This window comes from Symphalangus syndactylus, chromosome 2 (assembly GCF_028878055.3).
Source record: "Symphalangus syndactylus isolate Jambi chromosome 2, NHGRI_mSymSyn1-v2.1_pri, whole genome shotgun sequence".
Lineage (NCBI taxonomy): Eukaryota > Metazoa > Chordata > Mammalia > Primates > Hylobatidae > Symphalangus > Symphalangus syndactylus.
Window position 1 is genome coordinate 96425346 of NC_072424.2, and position 20878 is coordinate 96446223.

Sequence of the window (20878 nt, forward strand, 5' to 3'; positions counted from 1 at the left end):
AGAAAACTAGATCACTTATACATACATTGCTGATGGAAATGGTACAGTCACTCTAGAAAACCGTGTGACAGTTTCTTTAAAATCTAAATATGCTACTACACAATCCAGCTACTGCACTCCTAGGCATCTTACTCACCGAAAGAAATGAAGACATATGTTCACAGAAAAACCTATACCCCCATGTTTATAGCAACTTTACTTACAATAGTCAAAAACTGAAAACATCCCAAATGCTTTTCAATAGGTAAATGGTTAAAGTGTATTCTCTCCAATACCACCATTACTGAATGCTACTCATCAACAAAAAGGAATGGACTGTTGATACGTGTAACAACTGGATGAAAATCCAGAGAAAAAAGCCAATTTCAAAAGGTTACATACTGTTATGATTCCATTTATAAAGTATTCTTGAAAAACAAAACTATAGAAATGGAGAGTAAATGGCTTCCAAGAGTTAAGAGATAAAGGAGAGGGGGCAGAGAGAAGTGGATGTGGGAAACATGAGGTATCTGGAAATGTTCTGAATCTCAGCTCTATCAATGTCAATACCCTGGTTACAACACTATTACTTCTTAAAACTGCATATAAATCTATAATTATCTCAAAATAAGAAGTTTAGTTAAAAAGACGAAGGAAAAACTCTTATGACTAGAGGGACAATTTTTTTTTTTTTTTGAGACAGAGTCTCGCTCTGTCCCCAAGGGAGTGCAGTGGCACGATCTCGGCTCACTGCAAGCTCCGTCTCCTGGGTTCACGCCATTCTCCTGCCTCAGCCTCTCAAGTAGCTGGGACTACAGGCGCCCGCCACCACACCCAGCTAATTTTTTGTATTTTTAGTAGAGACAGGGTTTCATCGTATTAGACAAGATGGTCTCGATCTCCTGACCTCGTGATCCGCCCACCTCAGCCTCCCAAAGTGCTGGGATTACAGGCGTGAGCCACCGCGCCCGGTAGACTAGAGAGACAATTTTATTTGATATACAGCAACACTGAACATTATTAAATATTCAAACACTATAATTTTCAGTATGAAACAATAAAACATATCCCCTGAATATTCTTGTACCACAACTACTCTTCAAAGACTCATATATAAACAATAAGAATTTTAGCTCACCTTCCACGCTATCAGAACAGGAAGTTCCAATGCCAGTGTCTCCACTGTCAGAAGCTATACTGTGTCTCCTGATATGGTTATTTCGATGGTTAGATGGAACAGTTGTGGCCTGCCACAATGATTCATTAGCAGGTAGCCATGCTGATGAATAATCTGGGCCTAAAAAGGGAAATATGTAACAGTTAACACATATATCTGAGTAGGCAGATGATTTATTTTTTACCTTGTGGAAAATACACATAGGGTATAAAAGGTTCTTTTCTGCCCAAAATAATTTAAAATGATCAAAAAAATTAACCAAATAAATGTATATATCACACATGTATCAATTAAGTGTGATTACATAGCTTCCTCTAGCTGAAGAACTCTGTTTTCTGCTTCTGGGCATTAAACTTTTAAAGACGTACTGCTGTGTTATTAAAAATGTTGAAACTATCCACTTATCTTCAAATGTCAGTACTCTGCTCTAGAATAATTGATAGGTAGGCATCTGTGATTATACATATATGTGTCAGCTGAAAATCAGGGCTCAGGAAAAATTCAATAATAATGCATGATAATATAAATAGGATATCCACATGGAATATGAAAACAATCCATTTTTCTCTGCTATATATCTACTAAATTTTTTCTACAATCATCACTTAAAATTTTTAAATTTTACATTATTTTATTTGAATTATTTCCCTATTATTTAATAACAGTTTAATAGCACAGCATTTTCCTACTCCTAGCTTGATTTGTCTTTTTTTTTGTTTTTTTGTTTTTTGAGATGAGTCTCACTCTGTCACCCAGGCTGGATAGAGTGCAGTGGCGCGATCTCTGCTCACTGTAAACTCTGCCTCCTGGGTTCACGCCTTTCTCCTGCCTCAGCCTCGGGAGTAGCTGGGACTACAGGTACCCGCCACCACGCTCGGCTAATTTTTTGTATTTTTAGTAGAGACGGGGTTTCACTGTCTTAACCAGGATGGTCTCCATCTCCTGACCTCGTGATCCGCCCGCCTCGGCCTCCCAAAGTGCCGGGATTACAAGTGTGAGCCACCGTGCCCAGCCCGATTTGTCCTTTTAATTTAAATACTTTTTAGCTAATTTAAGGTTTTTCAATGTTCTCTCAATGTTTATTTTCACTTACTCATTTTTATTTAACTTTTATTTGACTTTTTCTGTTTTATCCATCACTTATTTTATTTAGTACAGTGCTCCTCAAAGGATAGCAATGGACCAGTGCCAATCTGTACTATTTGTTACAAGTTAGACGAAGAAATAAATAAATAAGCATCTAGAAATGTTATTGTACTATAATTGGAAAGAGAAATTTTAAATTCGTTCAACTTTATATAAAACCTGTAGAAGCACAAATCTTTACTAATGCCTAATACAGTGAGTCTCAATTCAGGGCTTACAGAATTATTCATAAAAGTTAAGAAGTTCCCCTACATGAATTTTAGGCTCTCATTTCAATGACAGTTCTTAAAAAATTAATAAGCACATTACAGATTATCTGAACAGCCAACTTAAAACATTATTTCCACATAATTTCAATGCTCCTATATCTGTATAGCAGCCTTAAAAAAGATTTATCACATAATTCAACGTCCCCATATGTGTTTTACAGTTGAAATAGCAGTTGCTTCTAAGTAAAGAGCAAATGACATCACTGGGTATTTACCATTATTTGACACAAGATAGCTTTACAGAATTATTCATTGATACCCTATTGAAACCGGCATGCAAGGAATGCCTTCTGGCAGTTTAAACATAACGGTAACAAAACAACAAACGTGCATAAAATTAATTATACCAGTCTTTTTTAACCACACTTTTAGGAATAGTCATTCTCTATGTTAATATTAAAATCAAAACATATAAACAAATTAATAAAACCAGACCTAAAGCTACTCCTATCATACTAAGCTCAACATTAATGATTCACTTTTAATAAAACATTGTCACATTATTTTATTTAATGCACATTTATTTATTTAAATGCAATTTATCAATTAAATTTAAGCTTTATAGATGTATAAAGTATATAAGCAGCCTTAAAAGCCTTATACATTTAAATTAACAAATCAAATTTGAAAAATAGTGGCCAAAGAGACACTTTTACCAGCTTTGAGGTCCAGAACAACCACTTAAAGCTTTGTAGATTCTAGACTTCTCTCAGAATGAGACTTTTCAATTCAAGTGATTCAACATTCACATTAAAGCACCAGAAGAAGGGGTTCTGTCACCAGATCTATTCTAATTCTGATCTGTGGTCTATAATCTATACCAAAATGTTTTTTTCAATCAGGTAACATCCCCTCTAAATGAGCTCAAAGTCCTGCCTAAACTATTATCAAAAATGGCAACCAGCCTAGTCTCACAAGTGCAAACCTATTAGCTGGATAATTTTTTTTTTTTTTAAGAATACCCAGCAAATAGCATAAATAGGCTGGGACTATATGTAAATGAAAAATAAATATAAGAAAAGATGCCAAATCTCACTAATAGTGGGAGAAGTGAAAAAGACAATAAATTTTCTGGATTTTTAAAACTATCAAGCTGACAAAAGAAAGACTAGTGTCAACCAAGTGAGGGGAATGTTCATATATTTTTGTGGCCTTGCAAATTGGTACAACCTTTCTAAAGGGCAAATTGGAAAGTGGTATCTAAATTTCAACATAGACATGACCTTCTACTGAGAATTTATCCTAAGGAAATATCAGGCAATTACAAATAAATATGAGTCTAAGGACATTCCTGACAGCACTGCTTAAAGTAAATGCCTATGAACAAAATATAAACTGTTAATCAGTTGATAATGTTTAAGTGCTAAAAATGATTTTATCAACCTATTTTTTAACATGGAAGAACATCCAGAATATATTTAGTGTGTATGGAAGAGAAGCATTTTACGTAGCTGTATACATAATACGATTCCACAGCTAGAGAAGAGTTTGTACATTTACATACATGGAAGAAGCTTTCAGGGAGCTCTATATCTAAATGCTAACACTGACTATGTTTTACTAAAGGAAGAAATACATTACAGGAACATTTACTCCATCACTGGTTATTATTATTATTCATTCTACCAGTTTATGTGGGGAAATGCTGAAAATCACGTATACTGATTTGCAGATTACATCAACATTTGATTCTGAGATTAGAAACCGGCTATAGATCAAGGTATATAAATTCAGATTCCTAGTAACAATTTTTACAAAAGCTGCATAAAATGGCTAAAATTAAAACCCTTGCTTTTAGGCAATATAACTATTTTGAGCAGTATAAAGTCATGCTCCATTAAAGCCTACAACACACCTCCACCCTATTTATTGTTGACAAGTCTTGGCCAATAAACCATTTGCGGATTAAAAGGAAATAATCATTCTCTCTCTCACTCTCTCTCTCCACTCACTCACTCTCTCACTGCAGTAATGGGGAGGAAAGCCCACTGTATATATTAATGCTATGGTGTTATTATCACAAGCTAGGACAATCTTCAATCATTAGTCTTGTATAATTAACTATTGCCAGAAAAACAGTTCAATAAAACCTTTTTCTGTCAAGAGCCAGATTGCAAATATTTTCAGTTTTGTGGGTCACTCAATCTCCATCTCAACTAGCCAATTCTGCCACTGTAGTCTAAATCAGCTGTAGACAATAAAATGGATGTGGCTATGTTGTAATAAAACTTTATTTACAAAAACAGGTGACAAGTCAGATGTAACCTGGGGGCCAGTTTGCAGACTCCTGAGATGGGGTAAAAAATCATTCTAACTGAAAAGAGTCCCTAAAATTCAACTGATTCATAAGTAACTCCAGCCAGCATGTTAATTCATTCCTTTATTTGGAAGAAAAGTGAGCTCATCCTAGAGTACATATCAGCAAGCCAGGCTGCCCAGAATCGGACAATTCATGAAAGCACTACTGAGGTTTTTCAAGGATTACAAAGACAAATAAATGTCAACAAGTGTTTGAGGTTTCTTTTTCCAGAATAAATGATCTCAGTTTATCCATATGGTATGGAACTCCTGGACAACGTCAAATATCTGTGATGGTTAATTTTACATGACAATTTGACTGGACCATAGAGTGCCCAGATACGCAGTCAAACATTACTTCCGTGAAGGTGTTTGGATGAGCTCAACATTCAAATTGGTCGACTGGATAAGGCAGACTGCCCTCCATAATGTGGGTGGGCTTCACTGAATCAGCTGAAGGCCTGAACATAACAAAAAAGCTAACCATCCCCTAAGCAAAAGAGAATTCTTCTTGCCTGATCCCCTTTGACTAAATACACTAGTACACTGGCTGTTTCCTACCTTCAAGCTTGAACTGATCTCTTCCTGGGGCTTGAGCCTGCCAACCTTCAGACTGGAACTATGCTATCAACAATCCCAGGTCTCCAGCTTGCCAAATCACCTCACAGATGTTGGGACTTGTCAGCCACCATAATCTCATGAGCCAATTCTTAATTAATTAATTAAATGCTATTGGCTCTGTTTCTCTGGAGAACTTGAATACAATATTGGGAAAACTAGAAAAATTCTAATTTTGCCTACAGATATGAAAAAGTGGGGACAGCCTTCTATTTAAAAAAGAACAATAGTTGTAATCCTCAATTTCCATCACAGTATTTCAATATCATCTACTCAATATGATACCTATTCCACAGATTTCCAAAGCACATCAGTACAATCTCAATTATCTGTTATCTAACTCTTATACAAAAAAAGCTATAAGAAATGACAGAGAAAATGGTCTAAGACATGCTATCATTCCGCCCCTCTAGAAACTCTAAATTCTATCTTTGAATCACAGAGCAGTACACACTTAGAGCCTTTCTATTTAGCAACTCAGGGAAATGATCTTCCTAAAATTTCTTTCAGTGTACTGCCACCTTATAAACTTGAACCTCTGACTTTTACAGAAGGACACAAAAAGTAAGCAACCACATAAATCATCAAATTGTTGTCTAGGCCGGGCAAGGTGGCTCACACCTATAATCCCAGCACTTTGGGAGGCCAACGCTGGCAGACAGCTTGAGTTCAAGAGTTTAAGACCAGCCTGGGAAACATGGCAAAAGCCCACCTCTACAAAAGAAAATAAAAAAAATTCAAAAAAATGTTTGCCTCTGTGCATGGTGGCACATGCCTGTAGTCTCAGCTACCTGGGAAGCTAAGCTACTTGAACCCAGGAGGTGGAGGCTGCAGTAAGCCGAGATCATGCCACTACACTCCAGCCTGGGTAATAAAGCAAGACTCTGTCTCAAAAAAAAAAAAAAAAAAGTTGTCTATATATTTAAGAAGTTAAAGGCAAACACTAAAAATATTTGCAGATACGGTATTAATGCATAATTACAAAGAGATCATAAGCAAACTAAAAATAAATAAATAAATACTAAATGGTTTAGTCTAAATGGACAAAGGACAAACCCAAAGGGAAAAACACAAATAAAAAATTCTGAAAAATAGTCCAAGCCCACTGGTAAGCAAGTAGTATCAAATTCAGAAGACATGCTATTTTTCAGCTATCAATCTAGCAAAAATGTTAAAAGAACAAAACAACAGTGTTCCTAGATACTCCCATACACTGATAATGGTAATGTTAATTTATTCATTACAAAAACACAACCTTTTGATAACGCTATTAGGCAATATACATCATGTGTGGCACATGCCTGTAATACCAGCTACTCAGGAAGCTCAGGTAAGATTGCTTAAGCCCAGGAGTTCGAGACCAGCCTAGGCAACATAGTGAGACCATCTCAAAAAAAAAAAAAAAAAAAAAAAAAGAATTAACTATATAAATTGATCTCCTCCCACCTGAACTAATTTGCCTTAACCTTTAAACATAACTATGTCTTTAAAAAGAAGATCTGGTATTGTATGTACCTCAAACACCGAAGATGATTAACAAATGTCATGAAAATAACACTCTAATCTTTTAATTTAAACTGAAAAAATTCACAGTCTGAGAAGAATGACATGACTTGTCTTTAGACAAGTCAATCCAGAAGCACAATACAGGAAGAAGTACATGTGAAATATGCTGACCAGGTGATTTAATAAGGAAAATTTTCTCACAGAATAGTTACAAGACTATGTTACTGAAATGGGAATATTGATATCTAGTATGCAATATGCACTTAAAAACTTTAAGGCTGAATAACCTCTGGCAACAATGTCTTACCTAAAGACAAAAGCAGTGCTGTAAGAACAGCAAAGATCCCAAGAAACTCTACATTGGAACTCCTCTTTGGAAGACAATATGTTACATTTTTCAATACTAATTTTTTAATACTAATTTTAATTATTTTAAATAGAATACTGAGTGCCTGGGGATAACATTAAAAATTCTGAATATTTCTCAGACAGGAAGATTAGCATTAAATAAAAAAGCAACCTATTTTACTTCTGAAGCTCTTTTATTGGAAGCAAAAACGCATACAGTATCAAGTATTCCACAGTATTTGAATATACATGTAACTGCACTGAGAACAAGAACTAATCTCATTGAATATTTTAATGACAGCTCTAAATTGAAGAAAATAAAAATAACACTACTGACAAAGCAGATTTATACTTTTAAATAAGCTGAATACATAATACAAATCAAGAATACAAATTGCAATGTTTTTCACAATGCAGATTATCTGTCACCCATTAGTATGTTTTAAAATCAACTTGGAAACCAACACTTTCAAATAAAATAGTAGATAAAGCATGTTTACCCTTATATTACATAAATAGCATGTGGTTAAAATTTTAACATCTCTGAAATATTAACAAGTACTTTTGCACAAAGAACCTATTCTGCTGCTGGAATAACTCCACTCAAGCCAGCCTCTACTCTACTATCAGAATTATCTTCTAGAATCAAGCATGTTTATGTTATTCTTCTACTTACATAGATCTGTGAGCCCCTTACGGCATATTAAATAAAATTCAAATTCCTTAAGTTAGGCAAAGTTCTTCATCAATTGTCAGCTTCACTTTGCAACTTCTACCTACAAAAACTATCTAGCCACACTTACCTAATCACTTCTCCAAACAGATGAGACTCTTTCATGACTCCAAGCTGTTTCACTTCTGTACCTTAAGAGTCCTAGTTCAGAACTAACTTGTTCTGTCTTCCCTGATTCCTCTACGTGGCATTAAATACTTTGTTCACTCCCAATATATTATTCAAAATTCCAACATTTATTAAATTATATTAACCCATATGTATATGACTTTCTTCTCCCTCACCAAACTGTGAAAAATGAAAGGCAACTTTTTTCAGTGTCCAGTACCTAGCATAGAGCTGCACACTTATACAGGGTCTCAATAAATGTAGTCATTATAACCACTGGATACCTAACAAATGTTCACAGAATAAAATTAGAATTTTGGAAGCCTTACAATTACACTACAAAACTATCTTTCTGTTTAGAAAAAAGGATTAAAACAAGGGTTTTGTTTGGTGGTTGTTGTCTGCTTATTTTAAAATCCAGGATATTTTAAACTATCCCATGAGCCAGTATGCATTTAAGTATCTATTTAGAGATCAGTAAATATTTATCAATGCAGCTTTTTTTAAAGTAATTTTAAATAATTTAGAGAGCTGATGGCTAACATTCCTAACATGGGAAAACAGTCTCCAATAGGTAAAAAGACACAAAAGTCACACAAAAAATTAGAACATTAAATGGTAAGAAAAAAATGTTCATATTAACAGTAGCCAAAAAGAAAAAACCAACAAATCTGGAACTACACTGCAGAATATCTAGCTAAGATGACACAAACATCACATAGTGTTATTTTCTCCATCCCAATCCTCCACTCCATTTCAGTACTATTTATCTCTAGGGTAAGTGACTCCAATAGTCTTAGTTTGTTTCTTTTATCATAGAATTACCAGCATAGCTCAGTGTAAAAGATGTCCACTGTGAAAGCAGGCTACCTGGGTTCAAGTTCATTCTACCTCTTATTAGCAGTAAGTCCTCATAAATCACTTAACCTCTCTGTGCCTCAATTTCTTCATATGTAAGAGAAGAAAACAATTATAGAATAGTACCTATATTATAGGGTTGTTGTGATCAATGAACATGTAAAGTTTTTGGTTGTTGTTATTGTTTTTGAGACAGAGCCTCTCTCGGTTGCCCAGGCTGGAGTGCAGTGGTGCAATCTCGGCTCACTGCAACCTTCATCCCCCAGGTTCAAGAGATTCTCCTGCCTCAACCTCCCAAGTTGTTTGGATTACAGGCACACACCACCATGCCTGGCTAATTTTGGGGGGTTTAGTAGAGATGGGGTTTCGCCACGTTGGCCAGGCTGGTCTCGAACTCCTGACCTCAGGTGATCCGCCTGCTCAGCCTCCCAAAGTACTGGGATTACAGGCGTGACCACTGCACTTGGCCTGTAAAGATATTTTTGAAAGTGCCAGACATATAATTAGGATCTCAATAAATGTTATTATTTTTATTATTGCCCATGCATAGAAATTTTCCAGAAGGATAACTAAAAACTATTAAAAATGGAGTGGAGGACTGACATGAAAGGAAGATGAAAAAGCTTACTTCACTTTAAGCTTTTCTGTACTGAGTCAACATTTTACTAAGCATGTGTAACTTTAATAATGAGAAGAAAAAAATCATCTGACAAATACCACGTAACAATAATTCTTCTGCTCTTCATGAGGTACAGTACCCCACTCTCTTCCAAGTTTTTAACCTTGCTCTTTTCCCTCCCTATTTAATCAAGGACATCTACACTGTCACCAGCTTCTCTCTTAGTATCTTACTAGCATGTTTACAACTACTTATCTCCTTCAAAACACAAACCCAATGCCCATCTCTCTGATAACCACCACTTTTTTAACATCATTCCAGGAGATTAAGCATAAGCTTTCTATCTCTACGATCTGCAAAGTGAATACATGCATGCCAGGGAGTACATGAGCCAATCCACTGGCAAGCTGCTGGAAGAAAAAAACTTCTGTTTATATCGAAAATTATCTTTAGGAAAAAGTAATGCATTAAATTTTGCTATAATATTTAACATACAGGTTAACACTAGTGCCCTTACTTGGATTATCAGAGCATTATGTTACATATATATAACATAAACGGAGGTGTTCTATACAGAGGGCTTGACAGTGACATTCTCCTTCGTTCATTTGATTTTTTCGTATGGTTATGCATTGCAGTTCATGGCTGGTTAAGCAGATTTGCATATCGATAACATTATGTAGTTTTACTTAAACTAGCCCTCACAAAATGGATTTGTGGCTCTATACTACTGCAAAGAAACCTGAAGTTGAAAAACCTGAAGATAATACTAAAAATATAAGTATAAACAAACAAGAGAATAGTCAAGCTGATGCCTCCCATGCACACTCTTCAACATTCCTTTTGCAAGAGAAAAAAAAAAATTACAAAATCAGATCTGACAGTAATATGTCACCTAGCATTTCTGTTTGAAAAAATAACCAGGCCGGGCGCGGTGGCTCACGCTTGTAATCCCAGCACTTTGGGAGGCCAAGGCGGGTGGATCACGAGGTCAGGAGATCCAGACCACAGTGAAACCCTGTCTCTACTAAAAAATACAAAAAATTAGCCGGGCGTGGTGGCGGGCGCCTGTAGTCCCAGCTACTCGGAGAGGCTGAGGCAGGAGCATGGCGTGAACCCGGGAGGCGGAGCTTGCAGTGAGCCGTGATTGTGCCACTGCACTCCAGCCTGGGCGACAGGGCGAGACTCCGTCTCAAAAAAAAAAAAAAAAGAAAAAAAAAGAAAAAATAACCATTGATCCCCATAAGGGTAAAGATGATGGTTTCAAATGAAACGTTCAACATGGAGAGGGCATACTGGAAATTAACATGACTCTTGTATCTGCATATGTGAGTTGGAAAAAATAATTTTTAAAATGTATCAACTGTATGTACCACTAAAAAAAAGGATGCCAATTAAATGACACCCTGAATTATATGATGCATCCATATATCAGAAATGCTAAAACATTTTTAAAGTACATTTTAAAATTGATAAAGTATAATAAATATTGCATACATAAAATAGGAGCATTTGGGTGAAATTTTTGCTGTTAGGCATGTCTAAAAAATAAGGAGTCCATTGGTTCTCTATGGTCTCAAAACATTTGCTATATACCTACTCTACCCTTTTTATGAAAGGTTTGTAACAATGTGTCAAAAAAATAAAAATAAACAACAGGTAGCAAAACGGGGAGGAGAACTGAGAAACTGTGCTGCTCCAATCCCAAAAGAGATCCAAAGATCTGCTCAGACATGAAAAGTTAGGTTCTAGCCAGAGGTAAAATTCTAGGCCAGAAGAAAGTACGAATCAAGAATAAAGTAAGATCAGATTCCAAGATTGAGAATTAAATTTAGCAGTCACTGAAGATGCTTTCACTCAGCTAAAATAAGGTTAGCAGCATCAAGTAAGTATGCTTTCTCACATAAACACACTAGTCAAAAAATACCTACATTAAAATCTAGCTCAATCTAAGCTAATAGTCTTTCTTGGGCTGGGCACAGTGGCTCACATCTGTAATACCAGCACTTTGGGAGGCTGAGCAGGGTGGATCACCTGAGGTCAGGAGTTCGAGACCAGCCTGGCCAACACAGTGAAACCCTGTCTCTACTAAAAAAAAATATATAAAACAAATTAGTCCAGCGTGATGGTGCATACCTGTAATCTCAGCTACTTGGGAGGCGGAAGTTGTAGTGAGCCGAGATCACACCACTGCACAACAGCCTGGGTGACAGAGAGACTCTGTCTCAAAAACAAAAAAAGTTGTGTTCAAAAAAGCATTTTGGCAACTATTAGGAATAATAGCCATGTATTTAGTTTTTGTTAAGTCCTTGTTCCTGTTTAAAAACTGGGAAAATAAGGTACAGTTAACAACTAATGAGGCTGTTCATAAAACTACTACAAATATATACAACTTGGTGTTTCAGACGGGCTTATATTTGTCCTAGAACATAAGAACCATACACAATACATTTAAATGGCTAAAGAAAAATAAAAAGTCTTAAAATATTTCAAAATAATTGAGAAAATGTATAAATATATGGAAGTTTTCTGCTCCTAAAATTAAAGCACTTAACTTCTAGTCCAACTTTTCAGTACATTATTCCTAAAATGAGACAGAATGCTCAGTATTAATGAGAATGCTTTAGAAAAGCTTCAGAAATGTCATAGCAAGGCCATATATATGAAATTTCTTATGGTCAGGAGGCAATCTCTGCCTCTACAAAAGCAACATAATCAATTGGTAGAAAATGTTAAACTACATGAAACATAGTTCAAATCTTTCATCCCAAAATCTTTCAGAGAAATATATAACTAAGAACTATAGTTCATTTCAGAACTCTAAACTTTAATACTAAAAACTATTTTCAAAACGAGTATCAATAAAGCAAATAAGTTTCATTCACTAGACATTAACAGTGTAGAAAGGCATACAACAGTTTCTGATCTTACATTAACTCTCTTTAAAGGGACTTAAAATCCTGTCAACGACTTTAATTAATTTAGCACTACTTAATGAAGTCTTTAAACAATTTACAGCAGGAGAAAAACAACAAAAGTAGGGCTAGAGTTACTTTTCTGAAGTAGATTCTCAGATCAGACAGAGGTTAAGAAAAGCATGAAATAAAACTAGATACAGTACTAAAGTCTGGTTCCCTGATTGAGAGAATCTTCTATTCTGAGGGGCGAGAACACTGTTAACACCAGTTCAGATGCCCTGAGCAGACAGAGTACTCTGGTCAAGACTTGGCCACTGTTCAGTGTAAGGAATCCCAGGAAACCCTTCAGTCCTAGGCAACCTATGACACACATCCTCTAGTTTTAAAACTGAAACTTCAGGCAAACCCAGACAACTGGTCACCCTAGCTTAATAAGTGGTTAAGAGCAATTCAAACATTTATTAAGCACTTATGTATCAATCCTTATGCAATAAAGTCAGCTCCACTGGATTAGATAATCTCTAATTTCAGCTAGGTTTAAATTTTTAAGTATCTCACTGAAACTGGCCAAATGCATTGATGCATTTTCTTCTGACTCATCTTACATGGCTGCCTGGAAGCATGAGACTGGTGATCACTACTGCCTTCAGACTCCTCTCTACCAGAACACTTTATTGTCCTGCTTTTACTCCTACCACCCTGGCTGCTCTTTCTCAGTGTCTTTGGACGGCACATCTTCCTCTGCCTGAAGAGAAAATGTTAGTGTCCCAGGGCTTAGTCCTCTGCTGTCTTCTCTATTCTCTCGGTGTGATCCATGACCTTTAAACACCATTTTACCCAAGTAATTCTCAAATTCCTATCTCTCACCCAGCAACCTCCCTACTGAGCTCCAGCATTTATACCCAACTTCATACTCAAAATCTCACCTGAATTTCTCAAAAGGATCTCAAATTCCACATGGCCAAAAAAGAACTCGATTCCATTTATCTTCCTTACACTCTCTCCCCACCGCCCTCTGCCCATCTCAGGAAATGGCATCACTATCGATTGATTATAATCACAGAAGCCAAAATTAAGATGTCATCTTTGACTCCTCTTTCCCCTGACAACTCCAAACCATCAGTAAATCCTTAAGATTTCTCATGTATATCCCAAATCCATTTTCTTCTCTCCAAATCCAATCTAACCATTCTAACTCAAGCCATCATCTCTCCCCTAATAACTGCAATGGCCTATTAGCTGTCTTCCCTACTGCTGTTCTTGCCCCACTCCTCTACAATTTCTTCTTCCACAGAATAGCCAAGACTGATTGTAAACACCTAGGACAAGGAATATCTGTTCCATGTCCCCAATACATGGGAACAGTATCTGCCTCATAGTAGGCACTCAATGTGCTCAGGAGTAAAAGAATGAAGTCACTCCTCGCCATCTTCTGACATGCAGAATAGAATCCAGACTCCCTACAACCCCTAACATTATTATCAGGCCTTCCTCACCCTCACAGTCCTGCTCACTAAGCTCCAGACTCACTGGAGTTCTTCAAACTTCTCGAACTCATTTCCGCCTCGGAGATTTTTTGTTCCCTCCACCTGAACACTTCTCCTTTCATATCTGGCTTCTTCTCCTTCAGGTAACAATGTTACCTCCTCAGAGGCCTCCCTGACTAGCTACTCAAGGAGCTCTGCCCATCCTCTGCCACCTCACCAATCTTCTTTTCCTCTTAGTACTTAATACTAGCTGCATCATCTCATTATCTGTTTACTTACTGATCCTCCCCTCTAAAATGCAAGCCACTACCAGGCAGCATGGTGGCTCATGCCTGTCATCCCAATAATTGGAAGGCCCAGGCAGGAGATCACTTGAGCCTAAAAGTTCAAGACCAGCCTGGGTAACAGTGAGACCTCATCTCTACAGAAAATACAAAAATTAGCCAGCAGTCACGGCACATGCCTGTATTCCCAGCTGAGCCTGAGAGGCTGAAGCGAGAGGACTGCTTGATCCTGGCAGGTCAAGGCTGCAGAGACCTATGATTGCACGACCGCACTCCAGCCTGACTGACAGAGCGAGACACTGTCTCAAAAACAAAACAAAACAAACAAACAAAAAAATCTAAAAAATGTTTTTGAAAGTAAAATACAAGCCTCCATAGAGCAAGAACCTTACCTTTCTTGTTCAATGATGTATCCCCAGAGGCTAATACAATGTTTAGCACACTATATTTATTGAAAGAATAATTCACAAACATTTCTAATGCCAAGGTAACAAGCACTATGCTAGGTAACCATTTTTTTTTTAATTAAAGAAAAACAGAAATCAAAATATTGGTATGAAAAGTAACTTGGGGCTGGGCGTGGTGGCTCACGCCTGTAATCCCAGCACTTTGGGAGGCCGAGGCTGGCAGATCACGAGGTCAGGAGTTCAACACCAGCCTGGCCAATACTGTGAAATCCTGTCTCTACTAAAAACACGAAAATTAGCCAGGCATGGTGGCACACACCTGTAGTCCCAGCTACCTGGGAGGCTGAGGCAGAAGAATCGCTTGAACCCATGAGGTGGAGGTTGCAGTGAGCTGAGATTGCACCACTGCACTCCAGCCTGGGCAACAGAACAAGATTCTGTCTAAAAAAAAAAGAAAAGAAAAGTAACTTGATGTTATTTTTATGTTGATCATGCCCATCCTTAAATGACCCTACACAATAAATTGCTCTTCTTAGAATATTATTTTGCCAGTGTAAAATATGAAAATCCTGATAGTAATAATAATAATGAATAACATATCATTGCTTAAAAATTGGCTGGGTGCGGTGGCTCATGCCCGTAATCCCAGCACTCTCGGAGGCCAAGGCAGGCGGATCACTTGAGGTCAGGAGTTCAAGACCAACCTGGTCAACATGGTGAAACCCCGTCTCTACAAAAATACAAAACATTAGCCAGGTATGGTGGTTTACGCCTCTAATCCCAGATACTCGGGAGGCCGAGGCAGGAGAATCGCTTGAACCCCGGAGACGGAGGTTGCTGTGAGCCAAGATTGCACTCCAGCCTGGGTGACAGAATGAGACTCTGTCTCGAAAAAACAAAAAAAAAAAATGATATTGCTTAAAAAGTGTCTGATGATCACGTTCTTCACTTTCTTAATGCAAAATTTATGTAATTAGGCTATAACTCAGGAAAATACTATCCAGAAGACTTTATATCTTCATCATCTTTTCAGAGTATAAAAATACACATTTCATCCAGTCAGAAAAATCATGACTCTCTCAACCCTTTCTGTTCACACACATAAATATTACAACATGACAACAGAGGTTACCACTTCACCATTTATTGCTTGGCCTCAGATTAATTTACCAGCTTCATTCAAGCCAGGAAGTGATCAAATTCCAATTATTAATCAAGTTCATTTCACAAAAGTCATCACTAAAGTTAAGATTCACCCCTTACCCCCCAATACCTATTATGAAAGAACATGTTGAGTTGGGTTTAGGCCAGAGTTATGTTTCATTGTTACCATAGTACTCTTAGAAGTCCATCTAATTAAGCACCACAGCAGAAAACAATATTATCTGTTGTAACCATACCAGTTATTACCACTATCATTATGACATCACTAAACACCTCATGGCAATGCATCAACTAAGAGGTAAATGTAAAGCTCAAAGCAATGAACAAATGACTTTTTTTCAGCTCAAGTGTTTCCTGTAACATTTCATTTTCGCACACTATGAAAGTATAATACTCTACCTCAAAATGTTTTAAGAGTTGAATATATAAGTTTTTGCTTTTGTTTTTTGAGACAGAGCCTCACTCTGTTGCCCAGGCTGGAGTGCAGTGACATGATCTCAGCTCACTGCAACCTCAGCCTCCCGGGTTCAGGTGATTCTCCTGCCTTCAGCCTCCTGAGTAGCTGGGATTACAGGCGCACGCCACCACACCCGGCTAATTTTTTTAAGACTGGGTTTCACCGTGTTGGCCAGGCTGGTTTGGAACTCTTGACCTCAAGTGATACACCCACCTCAGCCTCCCACAGTGCTGGGATTATAGGCATGAGCCACTGCACCTGGCTTATGTTAGTATTTTTAAAATATTATTTATGAAAAGGAACATATTTAGCACAACTAGGTATTAGTAAGTACTCAAAGTATCACTTTATCGTGCTTGATTTCAAAAGCCTCCTGGAAATATGTCTATCCTTCATCCAACTTGAAACCAGTATACATTCTGAACAATAGGGTAATCTCAAATGCAATCAACCAAATGCATAAAAAATATACCAATTGTTCTATTTTAAATTAGCCTTCTAACCACACTTGCCAATACAAAAAAGAGAGGCTTTTATTTGACCTTTGTAAGGAAACTAAAGAAAACACACATTTTAGCTGGGCGCGGTTACTCATGCCTGTAATCCCAGCACTTTGGGAGGCTGAGGCGGGTGGATCACTTGAGGCCAGGAGTTCGAGACCAGCATGGCCAACATGGTGAGACCTTGTTTCTACTAAAAATACAAAAATTAGCTGGGCGTGGTGGCACATGACGTAATCCCAGCCATTTGGGAGGCTAAGGCACGAGAACCGCTTGCGGGAGGCGGAAGTTGCAGTGGTCCAAGATCGCACCACTGCACTCCAGGCTGGGCAACAGAGGGAAACTCTGTCTCAATAAATAAATAAATAAATACTCATTTTATTTTTGGTTTATAACAGTTACTCCACAAAGCTGAAAAATGGGAAAAGCCAAATCAAACTGAATCCTAAAGAGAAGGCTAAAAGTTCAGTATTTTTCAAACTACACTTATTATTTCTATTTTTTACTGACATTTCTTTAAAAAAATAATTTCTTCTGATTTTTAGAAAGTGGTTCTATAGGCTGGGTGCGGTGGCTCACTCCTGTAATCCCAGCACTTCCGGAGGCTGAGGCAGGAAGATCATGAGGTCAGGAGATCCAGACCATCCTGGGTAAAACGGTGAAACCCCGTCTCTACTAAAAATACAAAAAAATAACCCGGGTGTGGTGGCGGGCGCCTGTAGTCCCAGCTACTCGGGAGGCTGAGGCAGGAGAATGGCGTGAACCCGGGAGGCGGAGCTTGCAGTGAGCTGAGAACGCGCCACTGCACTCCAGCCTGGGCGACAGAGTGAGACTGTCTCAAAAAAAAACGAAAGTGGTTCTATAGTACCTTTGGCTTTTCCTTTAGTCTAGTTATATATTTGTATAAACAAATAAACCAGTTTCAGGGCACTTTGAATTAATCCACATATTAAGATAAACTCATTTTAATACCAGAAATTATTTACTTATCCCTGCCTTCACACTTTGTTTTCAGACAAGTCCAATTTTAGGGCTGGAATAATTGCTCAAATTATTCAAAAGATATTCTAAACAATATTTCAAAAATAAAAATTTCCTTCCAATTATCAGGAAAAAAGATCCCTATATGCATCAACTCAGAGGTCATTATCTTGACCTTCACCATCTGCTCATTTGCACAAGAAGCAACACAAGTTTTTCATCTAAGGTAGAACTTTTTAAAACTTAAAATTACCTAAGATAATTTTAAATATGTATGTTTGCTCAAAAAGGGAAGAAACACAATAAATAATTACATTACTATTTCAGCATGTAACTGAAAAAAAACTTTTACAAAGGCATGTCCTGACTTGCCAATGGTTTATTACTGACAAATTGAGATAAAATACATACTTTGGTACAGCTATACTGTCCAAATTTCTTCAATTTGGGTAGTATTTACAAAGTATCTTCTTCCACTATTATTCTATGCCATAGCAAATGTCTCTCTAGAGGCTGCAACATAACAAAGTCCTTCGTTACTTAACTTTAAATACTAAAACGTTCTCTTCTTCATAGAAAACAATGAAAAACAGACACCATGCCTCAGTGATACACCTCCAAACAAGCTGCTATTATCACGAATAAATTTTAATAGGTCAGATTACAAAGACTTACAGATGGCTTTTGACATTTTCGGATAAATTGAAACCACTCCCTCCAGCCCCTAGGGATAATGAAGTAGCTTCTCAATCACTGAAGTTACTTAGATGACAGGATTTGTGAATAATCTGTAAACTGGGGAAACCTCTGAACTACTGTCTCCTTAGGACAAATAGCATACAATTTAGAAAAAAAAAAAATCCCTACTTAATACTGCTTTTTACTAAATTCATGCCTACATCAAATTTCAGGACCAAACTTAAGTGAATGACTCAAATCATTCATTAACATACATTAAGTGTTTCAGGACCAAACTTAAGTGAATGATTCAAATCTAACTCTGGCTTTTTAAAATGTATACATGTCTTTTTAAAAACCACATCACAAATATCTAAACTATCAAAGAATTGCATTATTCGAAATTTAAATAGCCTGATATTAGTGACTTGGTTAGTGCCTGATTTTTTTTAAATAGCAGAAAATAGTACCATCAAAAGACCCCTTTCCAAATGCTGCTTCTGCTTTTTTGTTTTGTAAATAACAGCTTTGGAAATGTATGCAAAAATATCTCTAAGTTACACAAGTCGAGCTCAAACACTTTGTGGAGCAAGGTTACTTAACAGGAGTCCCAGAAACAGCTAAAATTGTAGGGAAAATTTTGCGTATGTATATATGGCATTGTTTTTTCTGCACAGAATGTCCATATAACTCAGTTTCTCAAAAGGCCTCAAAACTCAAGATTAAAAGTGCCTGGAAAGACCGTCATCTTTAGAGAACATATCACAGGCAACCCAAGACATTTTGTATCCCAAGTTAGGGGAGGTTTTATCCTAATTTTGTGGCTCCTACACAACTTCTGAGCGACGCAAGCATGAAATGGCTGTCCGATACAAACAGCCCCCTTCAGACACGGAATGCAGCAAACCCCTAATTTTCCTTGAAGGGGCAACGGAAAGCCAAACGGATTCGTAACCCGGTTGCTCAATGGTCCATTGGCTACTGCAAGACGCGCCCTCCCCTTACGCCGGAGGGGCTGCGGGGCGGCGACCAGGTTCCTCCGAGGGGCTGAAGTTCCTTTGGAGGTGGCTGAGAGCGGCCGCATCTCTGGCTGCATCCTCCCTCCCCAAAACGCGCCCTTACAGTAGCGGCTGCGGGCGTGGGCACAGCCAACCCCAGCCTGCGCCTACCAGAAGTCGGGAGGGCGCGGAACTGCGACCCCTCCGAGACGCGCCCGGGCCGCCGCCGCAGCACTGTCGCAGCGACCTTCCCGCCCGGGTCCCCGCGAGCAACTGGCAAGCCCCGTTATCACGCCGGTCACACACCCCACGAGTGAAAGGAAAAAACCGGGCAGACAATAAAGCCCAACCCGCGGGGGCCCAAGCGAGCTGGAAGTTGGGGGCGCTGGGGCTGCAGCCCAAGGAGGAGCGGCGGGGACGACGGGATGCGGGGCTGATGCGCCTGGGACGCGGCAAGCCAGATGTCAGCCCAGGTGCTGGCAGCGGGGAGGACACTGGACACGCGGCGGCGTCGGGGAGGCGGCCGGGGTAAGACAGGCCTGAGGCGGGAGGGGAGCGGCGGCGAGGTCCCGAGGCGCCGCGGTCGGCCGTGACCCCCACCCCAGCCAGGGCGCTGTCCCGTTCCTTACCAGCAGGGAAGCTGCGGGCTCCGCCGGGGCTATCCCGGCCGCTGGCCTCCGGAGCCAGGAAGCGCCCCCACATCGCGGGCGAGAGGGCCGGGTGAGCCAGAGACGCCCGACTCCTCACGTCCGTTCTCCTGCTTCTTCGGCGGCGGAAACTTGCGCGGAGCGTGGGCCTCGGCGACACGGGCAGGAGGAAAAGCGGGATGGCTGGTTAACGGCTGCTCAGCTACGGGCGGGGAACGCAGGGGCCAGATTCGGCGGCTGCCATGGCCAAGCCGGCTGGGCTGAGGCCCGCGCCGGGGAAGCGGCGACTCGGCGGTGACGGCTGCTAGATCCCCGGCTGAGCCCAGGCTCAAAGGCTCCAGGCGAAGTTGCAGCTGCGGGTTCTCTCCGCCCCCTCCGCCGGCGGAGCCAGAGCCGGGGCTGAGGCCACGAGGGGGCGGGGCCTCGGGCAATGACTTCAGGCGTGCGCGGCGCCGCGCGGGGCGGAGACTGCGGGGGGCGGGTGGGCTACCCCGACTCCGCTTCGCCTGCTTGGCGGCGACTGGCTGTCCCGCCCTCCGGCCGCATCCCTGCGTCTCCATCCTCCCGCCGTGCGAGTTGCGGTGCGAGTTGCGTATAGGGCAGCGACTTGGCCTATTTTGCGATACTTGCCACTCCCTTGGGTAATCCCTGACGCCCTCCCTCCGGGCACCTCTGTGAAGACACGTGGAAGACCTGCC

At 39.4% G+C, this 20878-nt stretch overlaps 1 protein-coding gene across 13 annotated transcripts in view; it reads right to left on the minus strand.

Moving 5' to 3' along the window:
* Positions 1–20878, minus strand: part of CEP85L (centrosomal protein 85 like) — a 243813-nt gene that overhangs the window by 163561 nt on the left and 59374 nt on the right. For 9 of the 13 annotated variants that reach the window (XM_063620768.1, XM_063620780.1, XM_055262504.2 and 6 more), the window contains one exon: positions 1118–1276. In XM_063620768.1, coding sequence (XP_063476838.1) covers positions 1118–1276 — 159 coding nt within the window. Of the gene's footprint in view, positions 1–1117; positions 1277–13503; positions 13981–16018; positions 16153–20162; positions 20616–20878 lie in introns of those variants that run through there. The other 4 variants (XM_055262513.2, XM_055262522.2, XM_063620803.1 and 1 more) reach the window with 4 other exon arrangements.